At 31.4% G+C, this 22,017-nt stretch overlaps 1 protein-coding gene across 1 annotated transcript in view; it reads right to left on the reverse strand.

The window, feature by feature from the left end:
- Positions 1-22,017, reverse strand: part of OTOGL (otogelin like) — a 194,616-nt gene that overhangs the window by 47,518 nt on the left and 125,081 nt on the right. The window contains exons 32-38 of the mRNA XM_031940155.1: positions 15,912-15,991; positions 13,553-13,612; positions 10,520-10,590; positions 5,850-6,027; positions 3,413-3,552; positions 2,461-2,484; positions 2,275-2,367 (exon numbers count right to left, since the gene is read on the reverse strand). Of these exons, the coding sequence (XP_031796015.1) occupies positions 2,275-2,367; positions 2,461-2,484; positions 3,413-3,552; positions 5,850-6,027; positions 10,520-10,590; positions 13,553-13,612; positions 15,912-15,991 (646 nt within the window). The remainder of the gene's footprint in view (positions 1-2,274; positions 2,368-2,460; positions 2,485-3,412; positions 3,553-5,849; positions 6,028-10,519; positions 10,591-13,552; positions 13,613-15,911; positions 15,992-22,017) is intronic.

Genomic DNA, 22,017 nt, shown 5'->3' on the forward strand with positions numbered 1-22,017 from the left:
TCAGTCCCAGTCCCAGAGATAGGTCTTTAGGAAAATGATTTGGATATGTGTTCATGGTTCAGTTCTGTAGAATATAATTTAATTATGCCTATGAAGGAATAAATGTTGTTTGACAAGTATTTACCAAGCACCTACTATATGCCAGACACTGTGCTAAAAACTGGGGATACAGAAAAAGTCAAGCCCCTCCATGAAAAAAAAGAAAAAGAAAAAAGACCTTTCTCTTAAGGAATTCACAATTTAATGGGAAAAGACATCGTACAAACAACTATGTATCAATAAAATAATTTGAAAATAATCAATAGAGGGAAAGCATTACAGGGATTGAGAAAGTAATTTGAGCTCAGAGTAAAGAGATGGAGTTTTTTATTCAAATAACAATAGCAAGGAGGTCAGTGTCAATAGAGTTCAGAATACCTGAGGAGGAGAGGGGTGGGAGTTAGGTGTAAGAAGTCTAGAAAGGTAAGTGTGACACAATTACTAATATGAATACTTAAGAGTATCTCAAAGGGCCTCAACTATAGAACAATGGCATGAATGATATATTGAAGTTAATAAGAAGAAATTTAAAGTAATATTCATAAATATAAAAAAATCAACTACATGAATAAAAGAATTGAGAGAGGAGGCTAGTACCTGAGTACTAAAGACATAAAACGCAAAATGTCTGACTTGGGCTGTTGGAATCTTTACAAATTGTTAAGTCATTAGAGTTGATAGAGAAAATAATTATCTAATTTAGCATTTAATGAGTTCAGTAAGATTGATCTGATCTTACAAGGAGATATTATGGGCCAGAAGAAACAAGGTACTAAGTACAACTGATAGAAACAATGCTTGTGTTCACACCTTTAGAGAGCTCATATAAGCAATAAGTATTTAAGTACTCATTGGAGTTCACGAGTATGGGAGATCACAAAGTTAACTTTGTAATTTTGTGAATTCACACCTCCCTTAATCCCTCCCTCGCAGGGGAGGAATAAACCTTTGGGAGATGATATATAAGAAGCTGACTCAGTCGGGATTTCTGCTGAAAAGATTGAGAGGGGAGCGTCATCAGTTCAGAGAAAAGCCCTCTCTCTGAGGCAAGAGAGATTCATTCCATCTTCTACCTTTGTGCTGGCTGGAGGCTGAAGAAAGCAGAGGTAGAAGCAAAGGACAAAGCTGCAAGAGCTCTTAGAACCAAGCAGAGAGATAGGCCTCTAAGAAAAGCTAATATTGAAGGACACAATAAAAGATCTGAACTTTTAGCATGTGGCTGCATTTGGATGATTATTACTTTTAACTGAAACTAAGGCTACCTCCAGGAAACCTCCCCGAAAAACCTGCTCCCAGAGAGAACCATTATTGTATTTTAAAGAACAAGAACACCACATTGGGCAAAGTCTGGATCAAAAGATTTCTTAAATTCTTTCCAACTCTAAGCATCTCACTCTTTCATCTTACCCTAGGAAAGTTCAATGATGAAAAAAGTTTTGTTTTCATTTTTTAAATATATTTCCTGCTAAATTTTAATTATTGCCATTTTACTCCATCCAAAAGATATTTAATAAGGAGTAGTTACACATATAGAACTTTTTTGAGAAACTAGACAAAATATAAAGATTAAATAAAATCCATCCATAAAATTTTACCATCATGGAGCTTACATTCTAAATGTTTTTTCAGTCATTTCCATCTTATGCTACTCTTTGTATGTCATTTGGAGTTTTGTTGGCTAGGATACTAGAGTAATTTGCCATTTCCTTCTCTGCTTCATTTTATAGATGAGGAAACTGAGGCAAACAGGATTAGTGATCTGTTCAGAGTCACACAGAAAAAAAGTGTTTGAGGTCAGGTTTGAATCCAGGATGTCTTCTTGATTCCAGGCCTGGCACTCCATCTATTGTGCCACCTAGCTGTACTTTATATTCCACTGGATGGTTGTGTACACTGAAATATTGAAATTCAATATTTTTGCATGTTAAAGTCTTGATTAAAAAGGCAGGGAGGAGGGGGTGGAGTGGAACACTGTTGTACCTACTTCACACTTTTATTGAAATAATCTATTTTAAAATGAGTCATAAATGGAAGAAAATGTTAATTGACACTGCTGAGTTGGTCATGAACAAATTAGACACCTTAGCAGCACAGAAGTTTACAATAGTATAGTCCCTTACCTGGAAAAAATTGTGAATTTTATTCATTACCTTCCTTATTACTTTGATATAATTATATTATATCATTAGCTATAGGAATATTCCTATTGCCATTCATTAATTATTATGTCCTTACCTTTCTTTTTAAACGGTTGATAAGCACATTATATGTCAGTGATGTTATATTTAATTTCTTGAAGCAAAGATCTGATGTCTTCGCAGGTGAAACCTTTTTGGAGAGAGACAAAAAATTGGAACTTTATGATTTAATATACAATAATGTCTGTAAGAAGAATACATAAAAAATTTAAATAACACTCACTAGCTTTCTTTTTGAATTTCCAATCTGAAAAAATACAAAAATATATTGTCAAAAATAATATATTACTAAACCACTGTTTTTCCATTAAAATCAAATGCATCTAAGGTCACTTACATTTAATTGCTTAGGAGTAAAATAACCCCCCCAAAAGTAAAGTGTTTGTTTATATAATCTCTTGAAATTCCTCTAATTCTCAGTTTTTCTGAAATTAGAGAATATTCTAATTGAAGTTCTATTTTTTAAAAAAGATATTATATAGAACCAAGAAAAACCAGCAACAACAATATTATATACTGATCAACTGTGATGTACTTGGTTTTTTTCAACAATGAAGTGATTCAGGCTGATTCCAATAGACTTGTGATGGAGAAAGCCATCTGCATCTAAAGGGAGGATTATGGGGGCTGAATGTGGATCACAATATAGTATTTTCACTTTTTGTTGTTATTATTTGCTAGCTTGTCTTTTGCTTTCTCTTTTTATACCTTTTGGTCTGCTTTTTCTTGTGCAGCATGATAAACATGGAAATATGTTTAGAATAATTGCATGTTTAACCTATATTGAATTACTTGCTGTCTAAGGAAGGGGGAAGGTGGTGTAGGAGGGAGAAAAGTTTGGAACACAAGGTTTTGCAAAGATGAATGTTGAAACTGCCTTTGCATGTATTTTGAAAAATTAAAAAAAAACTTATTTTTAAAAATATAACTATATTGATATTAGTCCTAATGAACAAATAATAAAGCATATTTCCTTTCTCTCTGCAGAAATCTCAAGGACATTGACTTAAGAATGCTGCATGTACTGCACTAAATAGCTGATTTTAGTTGGTTTTGCTTTGGTTTTTTTTATCCAAAAGAATTCAATTGAAATTAATATATTAGAAAATAACTGTGGTTGCAATAAAAACATCAATAAAACAAAGAAAAAAGACATAAAGTAAACAGTAACTTACATGATTTGGGCATTTCTCAATATGGGCAATTATGATTTCCCCAGGAATCTGAACTAGAATGTAGGAAGCCATACTATAGAGTGCTGCACTATTTCCATCAAATGTAATAATGCTTAGTTCTGACAACATTGAACATCGACCTAAAAAATAAAAAAGTTTAAGTTAGTCATTAAACTTAGCTTAAACTCTTTATGCTTTTAGCTATTTCCCCAAAAGTACAAATTAAAAAAAAATCCTAAAATAATTTTAATAAGAGTTAACCAATAAAAAAATTAAAAGTTATGTTTAAAATAGAAGTCTCAAATTTTAGTTTAAAGATATTAACCTAATCTAATTACAAAAAGCAAATGTGATCCAAAAGGAAAAATATGAGAAGACAGGTCTTCTCTTTCCGTTTCAGAAATAGAGGAGTCATTGGTATGAAATATTTCATGTGTCAAATTATTTTTTTTGATAGCTTCATAGGTTTGATTGGTTTTTTTCTTCTTTGAAAAAATGCTATTAAGGATGACTCTTTGGATCGGGGTGCAGAGGAAAATCTTGTAGATGTGAAAACAAAAGACATTAATCAAATTCCATGTGAATATGGAAGTACGTTTAGAAAAATGGCACAAGTTTAATCCATATTGGATTGCTTTCTATCTGGGGGAGAGAGAGGGAGGATGGGGGAAAATTTGGAAGACAAGTTTTTGCAAAGATAAATGTTGAAAACTATCCTTGAATGTATTTAGAAAATTAAAAAGCTATAAAAACATTTTTAAGTCTTTGAAAAAAATACTTTTTAAAAACATGTCACATAACATCGATACACTGTTAGCAGAATGGAAACTGATTCAATTTTTCTAAAAAATGATTTTTAGTTTTAAAGTCCAAAAACTACAAAATTGTGCATACCTTTTAACTAAGGAATAACACTACTACAAATATCATCAAAAAGATTTTTTTAAAGGAAAAGGCTTATATGTGCAAAAATATTTATGAAGGATCTTTTTCTAGTGGCAAAGAACTGGAAATCATGGAAGCCAATTATTTGGAGAATAGCTCAACAAATTGTGGTATATAATTGTGATGGAATCGTACTATGCTAAAAGAAATGATAAGGAATATGCTTTCAGAAAAATCTAGGAAGACTTCTATTACCTCATGCAAAGTGAAGTGAATAAAACCAGAAGATTGTACAGATAACAGCAATATTATACAATGATCAGTTCTGAATAACTTAGCTATTCTAAGAAATACAATGATTTAAGACAATTATGAAGAACTTATTGATGAAAAATGCTAACCACCTTCAGAGAAGGTGGAGTCTGAATGCAAATTGGAGCATACCTCTTTTTAATTTTTTTCTTGAGGTTTTTTGCTGTTTTCTTTCACAACATAACTAATAAGGAAAAATTTTCTCTGACAACATATATATATATACATTATATATATATGTGTGTGTGTGTGTGTGTGTGTATCTATATAACTTATATAAAGTTGTTTGCCTTCTCAAGTAGAAGGGAAGGAAAAAATTTGGAGCTCAAAAAAATTTAAATGAATATTAAAAAGACTTTACATGAGGTTAGAAAAAATAATTTTAAAATGTCACAATAGTGCCAGTTGTATTTGCTTTTATATGTACAAAGTTCAAAGCCCATTCTTCACATTAAACCCATCATCAAAAATTGTTAAATTTCCCAGAACTTAATAAAATTCCATAGCTTACTTAAGTATAAAAAAGTTTACATGAAAATTTCTTTTGTTATACTGAAGGGGGGGAATGGTTCTTCCTAAAAAGGGGTAAAACATTATCTATTTCAATTCCTATTTTGAACACATTATTAAAGGTCTCACAACTTTGAAATGTCTGTTAGTGAATTATTTTATTTTATTTATTTTTTGCTGAGGCAGTTGGGGTTGTGACTTGTACAGGGTCACACAGCTGGGAAGTATTAAGTGTCTGAGGTCACATTTGAACTCAGGTCCTCCTGATCTCAAGGCTGGTGCTCTATCCACTGCACCACCTAGCTGCCACCAAATTATTCTTATTTTTTTTTAATAAATGTTATTGACATGCTTTTTTTTTAACATCACATAAAGTTATCCTGTCTCACTCTTCCTCCTTTTCCTCATGTAATAAAGACTAGGTTTTGTTTTGTTTTGTTTTAAAAAAGGGAAGAGAAAAATCAGCAAAGCAAACCAAAACACTGAAAAAATCCAAATATCTTTGCAATTTTCTACATTTATAAACCTTGTACTTCTGCAAAGAAGTGGGAAAAGGTATCTTTTCATATCTCTTCAATGAATCATTTCTAAAAATAAAAATTAATCCCATAATTGTGTCCTTTAACTTCTAATTTTTTTTTTCTGATACCATTGTTGTTAATGGTTAGGATCATGCTTTCCGTATTTAGAGGGAAACATGTCAACTTCTGAACACCTTATCCAAACGTACAAGGACATTCCCATTCAGGACAGCAGGTGTCATTGTTTACTTGAACAGGCATTCCTCGAAAACCACAGTCAGGTATGGTTGTGTCCTTTGGGCAATTGCTTGATAGGTTGAATAACACCCATTCCTTATTGATACATACATATTGGTAACAAGTAAATGTAGGTTCCATATATTCTGGCTGTTAATAAAAAAAAAAGTAAAAGTAGAAATTATTTCAACTTCTAAAGCAAAAATTATATTATGTTATTTTACAAAGCAATGTACAAGGCATTGAGGTAAACTCTAGGGATACAAAAAAAAATAATCTCTGTCCTCAAGGAATTTAAATAGAGGATAGAAGATATGCAAAAAGAAAAAAATGTAAACTATGTAGAATATAAGACAATATAATTTTAAAAGGGAAGGAATACTCTAGGTAAAAGGATAATAACTAGTAACCTATATATGGTGTTTAAGGTTTGTAAAGAATTTTATAGATATCTGATTTTATTAAGGCCTCTTGCAGGAAGTAGAACATGAGCTGCACTTTGAAAGAGCCTAATGATTCTGTGAGGTGAAGATGAGAAAAGAGAATGTTCCAAAATTGGAAAATTATAGAAGGGCAGAGGAAGGAGAATAAATGTCATATGCACAGACCAGAGAACAGTAAATTTGACTATAACAAAGAATATATGAAGAAGAAGAATTTGAAATTAGATCAGAATGGCAGAATGAGCATGTTATATTTTATCTTAGGAACAATAAGGATCAATATAAAAGATCTTAGTAGTACTGAGAGAGTGATGTGATTTTTGTATGGATTTTCTATGGATTTCAGTTTGCCAGGTAAGTAGATAATGAATTGAAGAGGACAGAAACTACAGGCAGGAAAGACACTTGGGAGGCAATTATTTTAAAAGTGATCAAAGCCTAGGGTTATATGAGTAGAGAAAAAGGGATAGAAAGATATTGTGTAAGTAGAATAAAACTTGAGAACTGATTGGATATAATGACACATACAGTTGAGGGACAAGGAGGTAGAAAGGATGATGTGCTAATAAAAATGCAAATATGCAAAATACAAATCAAAAGTAAAAATGTAACTGAGATCATTTCTCTAATTTAAAAACTTTTATAATATTATCAATTAATGATTTACTAAAAGTAATAGCCCAGTTATTGTAGAATAATGAATATTGACTGAATCTAAGGTAGCTTTAGAGTTATAATTGCCCAGAATTAGTCAATCATCTCTAGCCTGAATTTTTGAAAATGCTTGTTTTTGTTTTCAGAATCACCTAGTAATTGCTAATTCTACATCACTTTTTGTCACAACATTTTGACACCTAAATAATGAGTAGATTTGAAATAAAATTATAAACTAATGGTGTCCAACTATCTCTTGAGAAAACTTACTTTTACAATAATATATTTCCAGAAGCAGAAATATGATGGTTTCCAAATAGTAAACTTTACAGATCATAGGATAATAGGTGAAGTGTTGGATAAAAGCTTAAATGTCTCTAAGACCTTATTTTATAAATGAATTAGCTAAAACATAAAGAAATTAAGAGATTTGCCTAAACTCACATAGGAGTTGTGACAAAACTGGGGTTACCAGGTTATCTAAAAACTGGCAATTTCCCCCACTATATCTTGAAATCAGGTTTTTTGGAGTCTAAGTTATCCTTCTTCAATTTTTCAGTTGTTACCCAAAGAGAACTAAATAGAGTAGAGACAAATTTCATTCTATTTAATGTATTAAATTATACAAATTGGGAAGTATAAATGATATATCCAATTTTAATGTAATCAAAAAGTTGCTTCTAAAATATTATATGAATCAGGTCTCTTTTGCCATTATGGAGTCGCACAGAGGATCTTGTTAATTGATTTCAAAGATGTTTTTCACTTAAACAAATTTCACTAGTCATAGGGCCTGGAGATTATTTGAGGGAATATATGCTTGCCTAAGATCTACCACACAAATTTCCTTCAAACAATTGAAAATTCACAAAATATCTGCTTGATCAGGGGAATTCAAAAATAAAATAAAACCAAAATGAATATATACAAATGTACATGATCCACATTTCTATCTTTCATTCAGATAGTAATAAGATAATATGAAAACTAAAAAGATATGTCTTTCTTCTACTTAAGTCCTTCTGTGATTTCCTTCACTGTGTGATAATATTCCAAATTCTCAGAGACTAGCAGAACACAGGCTTTGGCAGGCACTACAATTAGGAAAGACTTTGTAGATAGGCATTGATAACAAGTTAGATACCTCTTTCATCTAAGGACTGGACTGTATAAAAAGTACACAGCCTCATTATTAAAGGATTCATTAGTTTTGAAGACAGATCTTCATAATTCCAAAACTAACTTTTAATAATTTCAATAGTTCATTTTAAATAGTCAAATATTTTTACTGTTTGAACATCTTTTGTACTTTGAAACATATCATCCTAACTTTGCAGTATGTTTTAGTTTCCCATATTATATAAAAATGCAATTTCCATTTTGAAATATTTCTTTAATAGTTAAAAATTCTGATTAAATGAAACATTTTTTCAATTAGTCATTTTAATATATTATAGCAGTGGAGAAATGAAATTGACAAGGAATATTCGAATGATTTAAGATAATACAATTATCAACAAAATGATAGACTTAGGCATTTGTATTTTTAAATAATGGACCATAAAAGCAAAAAAAAAAAAAAAAAACTAAACAAATTTCATTCAGAAAATTAGTTGGTAATATTTTGTGAAAGTTATTTAGATTATCTTACAACTTGCTCCCCAAAATTTCCTTTTGAATGAATGACTTAAACATGAAAAAAAACTTCTGCAAAATATTTTTTAAACATAGAATAAAGTATTTATCTAAATTATGGAGAGGAGATATTTTAAAATTTGACAAATAGAAGAAACCTATTAGGGATACAATAGATGTGATTGACTATATGAAAATAAAAAATATTTTTAGCAAAACAATATAATTTTTAAAAAAGAAAATAATCAATTGATAAATGGCATAAACTGAGTGAAGACCTCTCATTGGAATGTGGCCTTGAGAATGCAATAATAAGTTGAATTATACCTATAAAACTACCGATAGATTGTCTTGAATGAAAATTTCCCTTTCTTTTTCTCCCCCACCTCTTAAACAGCATTTAAGTACTTCTTTTAAAGGTGATGTTGGCTTTGGGAATTCAGGTACCAGAATTCTTTCATGCAAAAATATCTACTTGTATAGCAGTTTTCCAGGGAAATTTGAATTAAGGGTTTGATGTATTTTTTTTTTTTGGTTTTTTTTTTTTTTTTTTTTTTTTTTTTTTTTTTTTGTGTGTTTTTTTTTTTTTTTTTTTTTTGTTTTTTCTTTTTTTTTATGTTTGATGGAATGTTTTTTTTTTTTTTTTTTTTTGGTAATTACAGATAATAATTTCACCCTTTTGTATCTGGGATAAATTTCCATGTTTAGAGTATAAATCTGGACTCCTCCAGACAATGGGAGAAAAGGTCAGAGATTGGGGTGGGAGCTTCTGCAGTTTAGGGTATATTCAATTTTGTGTTTTGCAATTTGCATTTTTCTACTAACATCTTGACTGTTGGGAGTTGTCCTTTTTCATGAGATCATAATAAATCCCTTTTTTGCTTTTTTTTTTTTTTTTACCTTGAGAGTCTCTGATTTTAATTTGAGTAAGGGTCACTGTTCCACATAATTGAGAAAAATATTTGTGGTAATTACAGATAATAATACCACCCAAAAACATGAGACAACTAAGAAATCATAGTGATAATTCCCAATGTGTAAGTCATCCAAGGAAATACACAACTATAAAAGGAAAAAACTCAAATTGTTAGGTTAGCATTCTTTTAAAAATATATTTAACCTTATGACTTATCAAATAGAATTAAATAAAACAATTTTAAGGTATCATCTAATTCCTGCTGAATCAGTAAAAATAATTAAAAGCAACGAAACTCAAGGAAAGAATTACAAACATAAAAATTGCTTTTAGAGTTCCATCTGGAAGCTCATGCCACAAGTTATAAGCATAGTCATGTTCTTTGATCCAATGATTTTATTATTGAAAATATACCCCAAAACTTTGATTTTTTAAAAGCTATCTATTCAAAGATTTATTTAACATTATGTAAAATTGATTTAAAAAACTGGAAACAACATATATATCTGTTAAAAAAAAAAAGAAATGGCTAAATAAGTATCGGGATGTTAATGTATAGTATGATAAAAATTAAAATCTCTTAATATAAAGAATAAAAAATGAACCTGGGAAGATATTTATCTAATAATGCAGATCTACAAAAGTAGAACCAGAAGAATATACCATATAAGAGGAAAAATAAAGAGAACAAAGGGAGAAAGAATCTTTGTTAAGCAATTACCGCACTTCAGGTGCTAAGTGATAAAAATATATCTATACAAGCAAAACAAAAGACATCCTCCAAACTGTTATAATACTATATATACTGACATTAATTTAAATATAAATAGTTCCTAAGCAAGTTTAATTTACTAGATTTGATATCCAGCTTTTAATAAAGCTTGATTTTTTTAAAGAAAGCAAACTACCACAGTTGTAACAAAACTAAAACTGAGAGAGAACCTTGGATACAATAATATAGAAATTTTTTTAACAAATTGTTAAGACATATTACCACACATTCTGAAGCAGGAGTAGGAGCCCCCTCTTCTGGGCATTCAGATGGAACATATGCAGCAGGAGCCTCTGTAGAGAACATCAGAGTAGCAACAGATCAAATTATTATCCTTACTGGAGTCAGGTAAGACTGATTTGATAGTTTAAACAAAATTATCTTTATAACAAAATTATATTTGTAGTAAGTGAAGACAGTTGTATCACAAAAGACTCCTTAGTAATTACAAATATGGTTTTTGGAATATTTCCTAATAAATCATCTAAGTGTAACTAAATTTCCTCTGTGAATTTGTAGAATGTGCATGGTCATTTTTGAAATGTATATAGGAATATCATTATTGAAGAAATGCTTATTAGATGTGCCATAATTAGCACAGTAGATTGAATGATCAAGTGTCATGATTAGCACAGTGGATTAAGTGGTCACCCATTGGTATTTTGGAGCAACATTATATAAACAACAAAACTGTGACATCTGTAACTTCTAGTCATTGAAGATATCCTCAAAATACTCAACTAGGTTGGATAAATAATACTTCAGAGTAAATATGGAGAAGATATACCTGAGAGCAATAGACCCATTTCACAATACTGAAAAAAGAAAAGAAATATTTTGCATTTTTGCTTGAAGACAATGCAGCTGTGTACAGTGTTTCCTTATTTTGAATGAAAATCATTTTCTAAAATTTTAAAATGGATTGATTTGATCAATTAAGGCATGATTTCCTCTTCCAAAGCCTTGACCTTGAACTGGACTTATTATAATTATTATTAGATGACAGTATCTTATTCCCAACTGTAAAGTTTTTACTCATTTCAGCCAGTCACAGTAAACACTTAGAAAAAAATATTGGAGAAAATTCTAACAGATTCCAGTGTTAAATAAGAGAAAGTACTGATTGTATAAATACTAAGAAAAACAATCAGTGTGTGTGATAGTAGGGAGGGGAGGAAGGAAGAAGGCCCAGGTTAATTAAAAGCTGCCAAATTCTGTACTGTTATATGATCCTGAGACAGAGAATTACTTGGATATATATAGTATTATTATTAGATTGCCATCCATTTAATTAATAGCACTGAGAGTTGAATGGGACCATAATCATTTCATTCAGTGTTCTTAATGTTTTTGCTTATGTCATGGACTCTTTGACCATGGTCTGGTGAAGCCAGACTCCTTCTCTGAATTGTTTTTAAATGTATAAAATAAATCTATAGAATTACAAAGGAAACCAATGATTTTGAAGTAAATATATAGTCTTCCCATTCAAGTTCACAGACACCCAGAGACCCCATGTCAAGAACTGCTAATGTACTCCAACATTCTTATTTTATAGATAAGGAAACTCAAGGACATAGAATTTAAGAAACCTGTCTAAGGTCATATAATGTTTTGAGTGACAGAACTAGGAATTAAACCAATCTCCTCTGACTTGAAATCCAGTGCCCATTCTATCCCACAATTCTCAACTTATTTCCCTGTGGGACTACATGGAAGTCCACGAGGAAATGATCTTCAGCATATAAAGATCCACTTTATAAATGGAGTTTAAAAAAAAATAGTTTGTGTGTAAGAGAGAGAGAGAGAGAGAGAGAGAGAGAGAGAAAGAGAGAGAGAGAGAGAGAAGGGAGGGAGGGAGGGAGGGAGGGAGGGAGGAAGGGAGGAACGGAGGGAGGGAGGAAGGAAGGGAGGAAAGGAGGAAGGGAGGGAGGGAAGGAGAGAGAGAGGAAGGAAGAGAGTAAGAGAATAAAATCGGCTTATTCACTCCCATTCTGTGAGGGGAATTCTTCATATGTTTGTAGTAGACAAATCCTCTAACTCATCTACAAGTCTGAGGCCTGTCAATAAACCCTCAACCTGTTTTAATCCATTTGCCCAGACAATTTTACTTGATTGTAGCCACTATAGTTACTGCTTCTTGGAGCCACAGGGGAGAGTTAGGTGAAAGGTAGATACCAAAGGTAGATGAGCAGCCCAGAAAATGACTCAGCAACCCCTTATATCAGAGGTGCTACTCTTTCCTGTACACCCATATTAGAACTACAAGTAGATGAAGGTTCAGTGTAAGCTAAATGTGTCTTAAAAGAATTCAAAATGGAAAAACAAAATTTAGGTAACTTAAAAGAATTACTAATATCCGTCCTTGAGCAAAGAATGAAAGCAGTCAGCAAGGAATCTTGATTGATCACAGGCTACCTATTTTAATGGCTTCATGATGTCAGTTACAATCCCGTGTGACTAAAATTGTCACAGGAATCCCATTTAATGTACTGGGGAAGGGTTTGTCCTCTTTTGAATTCCTCTTAGAATTGTGAACATTTGATCTGTCCCACAGGTTTTCTTAATTCTTATTATTTTATTAAGCTATCTTACTGTTGTTTGTGGATTTATTCTACATATAAATTTCAAATGCCAATTAAGAGAATAATGTTGATAATGATAATGATGAGCATTAAATCACCCCCTGGATAAAAGACTTCCATTAAGAAAAATGAAGTCAAATCTGGGGAAATGATATACTTCTAGGCAAGGAGAATTTCTAGTGTCAGAACTCTTAATGAAATTAGAATAATTAAGATTTGTAACAGAGGCAAAGTCCAAGAGTACTATATAGAAATTGCATATTTCAAACTAGAACATACTTCAAAAGCTATCTCATCTCAATTGATAGATGAAGAAACTCCTTTCTCAACTGAGTAAACTGAGACCCAGAAATGTTAAGGAATTTACCCAAAATCAGTTAATGAGATAAAAGCCACATCCTCTGACTTGAGATTCTCTCAATCCTTGTTTTACAGTTGCCCACATTTCTAAAGCATAGGATCAAAGAATTTTCCACATGTGACCTCTTGTAGAATAGCTTTTCTTAATAAGAAGTTTGTCAACATCCTGTTTTCTCATTATTGAAATTAATGGAATAGTCCCAGAATGTGGTATATGGGGTAGATGAATGCAAATAGTAGTTAATGATAGAACTGTTCCAAGTTTGATTTAGGGTAATGTAACTTTTAATGTTATTGCTGCCAATAATACCTGTTTCCCCTGGCTTTGGAGGCTTGACTATTACAGCTTCTGTAACTGGCACAGGTATACCTATAAAGAAACAGAGATTGGCTTTTTAAATCATATTTTCATGAGATTAGGTTTATCAAAATTCAAATAATACAGAAGATCCCAACCTAAGCATGGGGATCCCATATAACTCTAAAAGATTTTAAGGAACCCTAAAGGAAGGTAAGTAAACTATTAATATCCTCTAATTTAAAAAATTAAGTGTTGTGTATATGAATACAATAATCTTTTAAATTAATTTATGTTTTCAACATAATAGCTGCTTCATATATTTGAAAGCAGGAAGAAATATGTGAAGAAACTATATTATATCCATAGTTTAAATTTATTTAGATTATTCCAAAAGTTTATCCCCAAAATTCACTTTTAAACTTTAATAGCTTAAAATCATACTGAGACTTTTAAAACATTCTGCATACCAAAACGCTATCAAACTATGAATATCCTTTAATCCAGCAGTGTCTCAACTGGGTCTGTATACCAAAGAGATCATAAAAAAGGGAAAAAAAACTACATGTGCAAAAATGTTTGTAGCAGTCCTTTTTGTAGTCACAAGGAACTTGAAACTGAGTGGATGCCCATCAGTTGGGGAATGGCTAAATAAATTATGATATGTGAATGTTATTGAATATTATTGTTCTATAGGATACAATCTGCAGGATGATTTTAGAAAGGCCTGAAGATACCTACATGAACTAATGTTAACTAAAGTTAGTAGAACCAAGAGAACATTGTACACAGCAACAACAAGATAATGAGATGATCAACTCTGATGGACATGGTTCATTTCAACAATGAGATGATTTAGTCCAATTCCAATAGACTTGTGATGGAGAATGTCATCTACATCCAAAAAGACTCCTGTGGAGGCTGAATGTGAATCACCACATAGTATTTTCAACATTTTTGTTGTTGCTTTTTTTTTAGTCTTTTCTCTTTTTTTTCTTTTTGATATGATTTTTCTTGTGCAGTATGATAAATGTGGAAACAGGTATAATAGAATTCCACATGTTTAACATATATTAGATTACTTGCTATCTGGGGAGAAGGTGGGGGAAAGGAGAAAGAAAAATTTGAAACAAAAAGCTTTTCAAGGGTGAATGTTGAAAACTGCATATGTTTTGAAAATAAAAAGCTATTATTAAAAAATAAGTAAATACAATAAAAAGGACATTCTGCATAGTTGATTAAAGTTTGCAAAGCATTATATATGTATATAGGTTAGTATAGATATATTATGCATATATATATATGTATACATATATACCTCATGTCATAGATTATCATCAAAGCTACATCTGGAAGGAATTTTAGATGTGATGTAGTCTAATTTCCTCATTTTACAAATGAGAAAACTGAGGTACTGATCAGTTAAATGGTGTGTCTCAGGTCATATAATTAGTGGTATAGTGGTTAGAAAGCTGTCCATGGATTCAGAAAGAATTGAGTTCTAATCCTGATTCTGACATATGCTTTTAAGTTGTTTAATCTCTCAGTGTCCCCACACAGCTAAAACAAACTTCAGAAAAGGTGATGACCTTAATTAGTTCCTAACACTAATCAAATCACAGATCCAGTTCCTATCTCTGTCATCATATAAGTAATGTTAGAAGTGGGATTTGAATCCAGGTCTTCTGAATTTGATGCCAGTGCTCTTCTTTATAGTAACTTTAGGCAGTAGATGTTATAATTGTACTGATTTATAGAGACCCAGAGAAGACAAGGGATTTGCCCAGAGTTACATAAATAGTACATTTCTCAGGCAAGATTTGAACCCAGGTATTCCTGACTTCAATCTAAACAGTTAGATCTAATCCAAAACATTTCTTAAGTGAATACTGGGTGCTAGACATAGTGCTAGGTACTATGCATACAAAGATAAAAATAAAATCATCTCTGCCTTCAAGGAACTTCCAGTCTATCAGGAAACAATATGTACAAGTATGTATAAATACAACCATTTAAATAAATACAACTACTGCTCAATATAACGAGGCATGTCTGCTTTTTTGCTATACTGAATTTTATTACATCTATTTTAGAAGCTAAAAATCAGATTGGCAAGGCTTTACATAGGATTCTTGAATCCATTGCAGTAAACCCAAGGGATCCTTAAAGCTCCTTTACTCCCACATTGAGAGCCACTGGATGTGGGAGCTTTAAGGATCAAAATATGCTATAGGAAGAAGGAGGAATGATGAGAAATTATATAATGAAAATCGACCATGAAATCCAGGGAAATCACAACAGATGACTGCAAATATGAAAATTATTAGCCATTATAACTATTTTGACACAATAAAATAAAACACATACTTACAGTCTGCAGGATAAACACATTTAAGTGTGACTTCATCAAGGATCATATTTTTAGGACAGTATGGCAAGCATCCTTCAACCCTTTAAATATGTATTTTAAAAAGGTATAAGAATCAATCTTAAAGTAAGAAAAATAGAATCATAATGTGTGAAAAAAATTATCAAATGCCTACTATGAAAACATACTATAATATATTTAACTGAGGCATTATCTTCCATAATTTCTTCACATGGTAAGTATTACACCCTTCCATAAGAATTGCTTCTCATGACCTCTGTCCCTTTTCACACACTAGTAAGTGGTAGAGACTATGCTGTGTGATTTCAACAATGTTAACATATTTCTGTCATTCAGTGTTATTTAAGGATATTTTAATACATTATTAATGATGTCAGTACAATTTAAAAAAAAACTTGTTCACATACTTCTTAAAAAAGTCTATCAAAAATATTTATTAAGCACTAAATAAATTCCAAAATACAAAGATAAAACTGAAAGTGTCTGCCCTTGAGAAATTTATATTCTATAGGAAGAAATACAAATACACACACACATACACATACACATACACACAGAGTAAAAACAATGCAATGGTAGTAGGAGGAGGATATGTTAGTTGAGCTTCGAAGGAAACAAAATATCTCAGATTTGAGGATAAAGGACATTACAGTCATGTGATACAGCCTAGTCAAAGGCAAAGATAGAGAAGATGTTATGTTATGCAAAGGAACAGCAAGTAGGTCATTAAGGAAATTGATGTATAATATAGCTAAAAATTGTGAAGTACTTCAAATGACAAAGAGAGGATTTCTATTTTTCATAGAGACAAGAGGAATTCTTGAAGTCAGGAGAGTGACTTGCTCAAGCATGAGTTTTAGGAATAGAAATTGAGCAGTCACATGAAGACGGTAGACACTAAAGGTAGAGATAGGAGGCAATTGCCATATCCATGCTAGTGGTGATTAGGGACTGAACTAAGATGGTGACCATGTGAATGGAAAGAGGAGACAGATGTGAGAAATGTTGTGCAGGCCAAACTCTCAAAAACTTGAAATATTGAATGAATGAGACTGAGAAATCAATGGATTGCAAAACTAAATGACTGAAAAATTTGGAATAGCTTCAATAGAAATAGTGAAGTTCCAGAAAGAGATAGACTTAGAGAAAAAGAATAAATTCTGTTTTGCACACACTTCATGTAAAATCATTCATACTGACTATATAATCTTGTACAAATCCCTTAACCTCTCAGTGCTCAAGGAATTTCTTAAAACTAAACATAGTAATGTAGATGACAATTTACTTTGGGAGGGATAGAATTTCTTTATGTGGTGTTCCCAATATCAGTGGATCCATAGATCTAGTTGCTCCCCTCATCACCCAACAACAACAACCAAAAAAATGGGAAATATAATTAATAACATTCATTTGTGCTACTTTTCCTCCTGCTTTTTTCTATAAATAATAACATAATTTGTGCTTTGAAAAGAATATTCTAAAAATCCTTAGATCAATCACAAATCTAGGGTGAGCCTTGAGATCAAAAGAGAGACTGGGTCTAATGTATAAGATCTGTAATATAAACACACTGATACTCTCTCCAAAGATACAGCTTTCATTTCTATTCATTTTCCCCTCCTATAAAATGAGGGAATTCTACCATATGATATCTAAGGCTTTTTAAAAGTGAAAAATTTTATAATACAATAATTAACTTATTATTTGATTATGATGAATTTAAGCAGCATGAGATAGAAAATTAAATTATCTGGAGTCAAAATCTAGGATCAAATCCAACTTTAGGAAATTTACTAAATTTCAGTTCCTTCATTTGTAAAATGATACTGGCAGACAAGATGCTCTCTGACTATACTGAAATCTATGATCATAGGATTACTTTCTGCCCTAAAACTAATGAGCCTATGATTCAGGCTAAAACTGCCACTAGGGGGCACTCAACCTACAGGTGGAACTATTCTTAGAGACAAAAAAATTATGTTGGTTTCAGATCTTACTGGGTTCTTTTTGCTCTCTCTAAAGTTATTTGTGTCACTTAAGCCTTTCAAAATGATCAATGAACAAAACTGCTTCTTTCATGGTGTTCATTTAGACTGTGTATCATATCCCCCATTATATTTTACTGTGATCCTGTCAACCACAAAAATAGGAGAGGAAAAAAAAAAAAAAGACAACCTTCTACATACCTGACCAATAATGGAGCCCACATAGTATCATTGAATCTCAGCAAACAATTTATTTTTTAATAAATGTACGAGGAACTCATTTCATGATCCAAATACTAAGCTAATAGAGGACCAATTCTTGGGGTTTTTTTTAGGATCTATTAAGCTTTAAGCTTTGGGTTTAAGTCCTAGTGTTAAAATATCTTATGAGTACCAGTCTAGGTAATGAGAGGCTCATTAGCAGTCTGTCTACTAGATGATGAATTTTTCGGTCACCATTCACACTTCCATCTACAAAGACAGATATATTACAATCTGCAGACCTGGATCCCAGATCTTTTCAAATTTTAAAATATTAATTCATTAATTCAATATTGGATGAGGCAACTAGATGGCAAAATGAATAGTGCTAGTAGGCATGTGGAAGATACAAGTTTAAATACAGCTTCAGACACTTCTTCATTATATGACTGCAGGTAAGGCACTTAAATCTCTTTGCCTCAGTTCTTTTAACTATAAAATAGAGATAATAACATCACCTAAATTGTAGAGTTGTGAGTATCAAATCAGATAATAAATGTAAAAAGCACTAATTAGCACAGAAGTTAGCAAATATTATGTTTAAATGTTTAGTAGGAATAAATATTTATTCTTTTTCCCTCCTCAATTAACATTTTCTAAACAGTGGCCATGTACAACTTACTGAACTAGGAGTTGGAATAAATAAAAGCAAAATTCCATCTATATTTATACTATTTCACAGTAAAATTGACTTGATCTTTCTAAGATAAACATTTCAAATCATATCTATACCAAATTTTCAGTCCAATTATATAAAATATTAGCTATAGTAGTAGATATTTAGTAGTAGTTTAAGTATAACATCATATGTGTAGATATATATTCAATGTTTTGATCTGGGTGGGAAATTCTCCATGAGGAAACAACTTCTACCAATGCACAATGGCATATAGTTTGTCATAATCTGTCTTAGAGATTTATTTGGGGTGCTCTGTGCCCAGGGTCATAAAGTATACCCATGATGTGCAAGGCAACTCTTTATTAATTACTCCATTAATTATCTTTCCAAATATATCTATAATCTATATAGATATAGATATATATGCCACATATAAAATTATATATCTTCTTTATCGTAATTCTGTGTATAGAAAGAAGGTCAACATTGATGTGGTCTGATTCCTCAAGAAACTTACTGGTCATTACAGTAAAGAATAATAGCTAGCATTTATAGAGTGTGTTAATGTTTGCAAAGAGCCTTACAAATATTATCCCATTTTTCCCTTACAACAATCTTGGGAGATAGGTGTAGCTTGCCTAGAGTCACACAGCTCCCTAGTGTCTAAAGCTATATTTGAAATTGTATCTTCCTGACTCCAGATTCAGCATTCTACCACTGTTCCAACTACCTGTTCTAGTTATAAAACTAACAGAAAATATTCTAAAAATTGTCTATACACCCTTTGATGGCTCCATCACCCTTATTACAAAAGTGAGAAGGGTTACACAAGAGTGAGTCAGAACTTACATTTACTGGCATGGTCTGGATTTGTCTTTATTACATGACATAAAATATGTTGTATCCATAATATGATATTATGCATATCATATTACATGAAAAATTATTTCATGATAGGGCTGGCACCTATCAAGTAAGAGAACAGAAGAACATTTCTTGCCAGTGGAGGATATCTAGCTCAAGTGCAGTTTGGTAATGATGAACATTAGGACTGAGAATTTAGAATAGTATGAACCCATGATTTCATTACTGTAGGGAACTTGCAGTTTTACTTTTTCATCCATAATTCAGAGCAGCAATCTGTCCATCATGAGTTGTCATATAGTGTTACCCAAGGTTCTGGAGGTGATAAGTGATTTATTCAAGGTCACATAGTTATTATGTGTCAGGGCCAGAACCTGAACCTTGACTCCAAAGTTAGCTCATCATTAATCATTTCTTTTTACAACTATTATCATGCCCATTTTTCTACTCCTCCTCTTGCGTTTTTCTAAAAAGAATCAGAAAATTTGAGCATTAAAGGGAATAGTCTAACCTAATCCTTAGAACAATCACACATCTCTACAATATCCTAGATAATCAAAATCCACCTGAATTTCTTTGGTGCTATGGAACTCGAGAGTCTCACGAGTTCTTTTTTATATTAAGTGTTATGCAAGCTTCAAAAAAAACCTATACAAGTCATTATCATTATTGTTAATTTGTTATTCTCGTATTTTAATGGAGTTTGGATAGAAATGATGAGTCCAAGTAGCTGTCTCAATGTTATTCTTTTATATATTTAATATAGTTGCCTTCAATTATTTGAAAGAGTTTCATTTGGGAGATTGGTTAAATGGGTTACAGAGGATCATAGCAGGAGCTACAGTTAGATATTTAATCAAAAAGCATATTTTAATCTTCACACAATGAAAAAGTTGCACACAATTAAGCCTGTACAAACATGAGTATTCTAGATTTAGGAGGGATTCCTGAGCCCGGAAATCTTCAAATAGAGATCAAATGGATATAAGTTCTCAGGCATGTTGCAGATGAGATAAGATGAACCTACAGTGTCCATGCTATACATTGTATCCAGACAGTGCATAGTGTCTCTAATGGATAGATACAATATATCTTGTGATAGATAAATAAAATTTATCCATACAATGTACATGCTATGCATTATAGCTATACAGTATGTGACATCTGTAATATGTGAATACAATGTATCTATGTAACATTTGACAGAAACAATATCTCTATGCAGTATATGTGCTATATATTGTATCTACACAGAATGCGGTGTTGACAATGTTTAAATGCAATGCCTTTACGCAGTATTTTTTACAATGTATACAGATACACAATGTGACCATACAATGTTAGATACCATTTATAGTATTAAACATTATATTTATACAATGTCTAGTGTTGTGCCTTGCATACATATCTGATATATAATGGATATAATAATAATGTATATCATATTTTATATATATATATAGTATAGTGAATATCATATATGGGAACAATCTATCTCTTGTTTACCTTGTGTGTATCTTGTATACCTAATACCATATATTATACAATTATGTATATGTTATAGCAGTGTGTATATAAGGTATACTTAGTAGTATACATGGCATCTATGCTATAGTATTTATACTATTTATAATACTATAATACATTACATAGAAAACATATTCTATGCTAACAGGGGAAGGAGCTGACAAGCCAGTTACTTTCAACAAATACTTCAACATCTACTCCATGGATGAAGGAGCACATTTCTTCATAAATTCAAAGATTAGAACTAGGACTGGTGAGTAGAAACCGAAGGGAGGATTATAGTGTAATAAAAAGATGAAGATTCTAAAAATTAGAGATGATGTATTAAAATAGAATTGCTTCTCTGTGTCATGCATTGGAGAGAATTCTCAATTCAAGAGAATCTGAATCAGTCATAGAACTTGAGTTTGAATATGGCTTTGCAGCTCACTGTCATTTGAATCCCCTAAGACTCAGTTTAAAGGAAAGGGTTGAACTAAATGACCTCTAAGGTCCCTTGTAATTGTAGGCAGACAGTTATACAATATTATGATCTATCTTGTTAAATTATGAATACTTTGTCGATAGGACTTTTTGGATCATAGCTTTAAAGATCATAGACCTTAAAGACTACTGAGTTTTTATAGAATATATGATTATATATTATATATATGTAATGATATTATATATTATATAACAATATATATTATTTTATAGATGAGGAAACTAAAATATCAGAACAGCTCAATAATTTGCACAAGTGTTCACAGACAGTAGGTATCTAAGGAAGAATTTGAACCAATCTTCCTGATTCTAAACCTTCCTATCTACTGTGTCATGCTGTGTCCAAGAA

The sequence above is a fragment of the Sarcophilus harrisii genome, chromosome 5 (assembly GCF_902635505.1).
Source record: "Sarcophilus harrisii chromosome 5, mSarHar1.11, whole genome shotgun sequence".
NCBI lineage: Eukaryota > Metazoa > Chordata > Mammalia > Dasyuromorphia > Dasyuridae > Sarcophilus > Sarcophilus harrisii.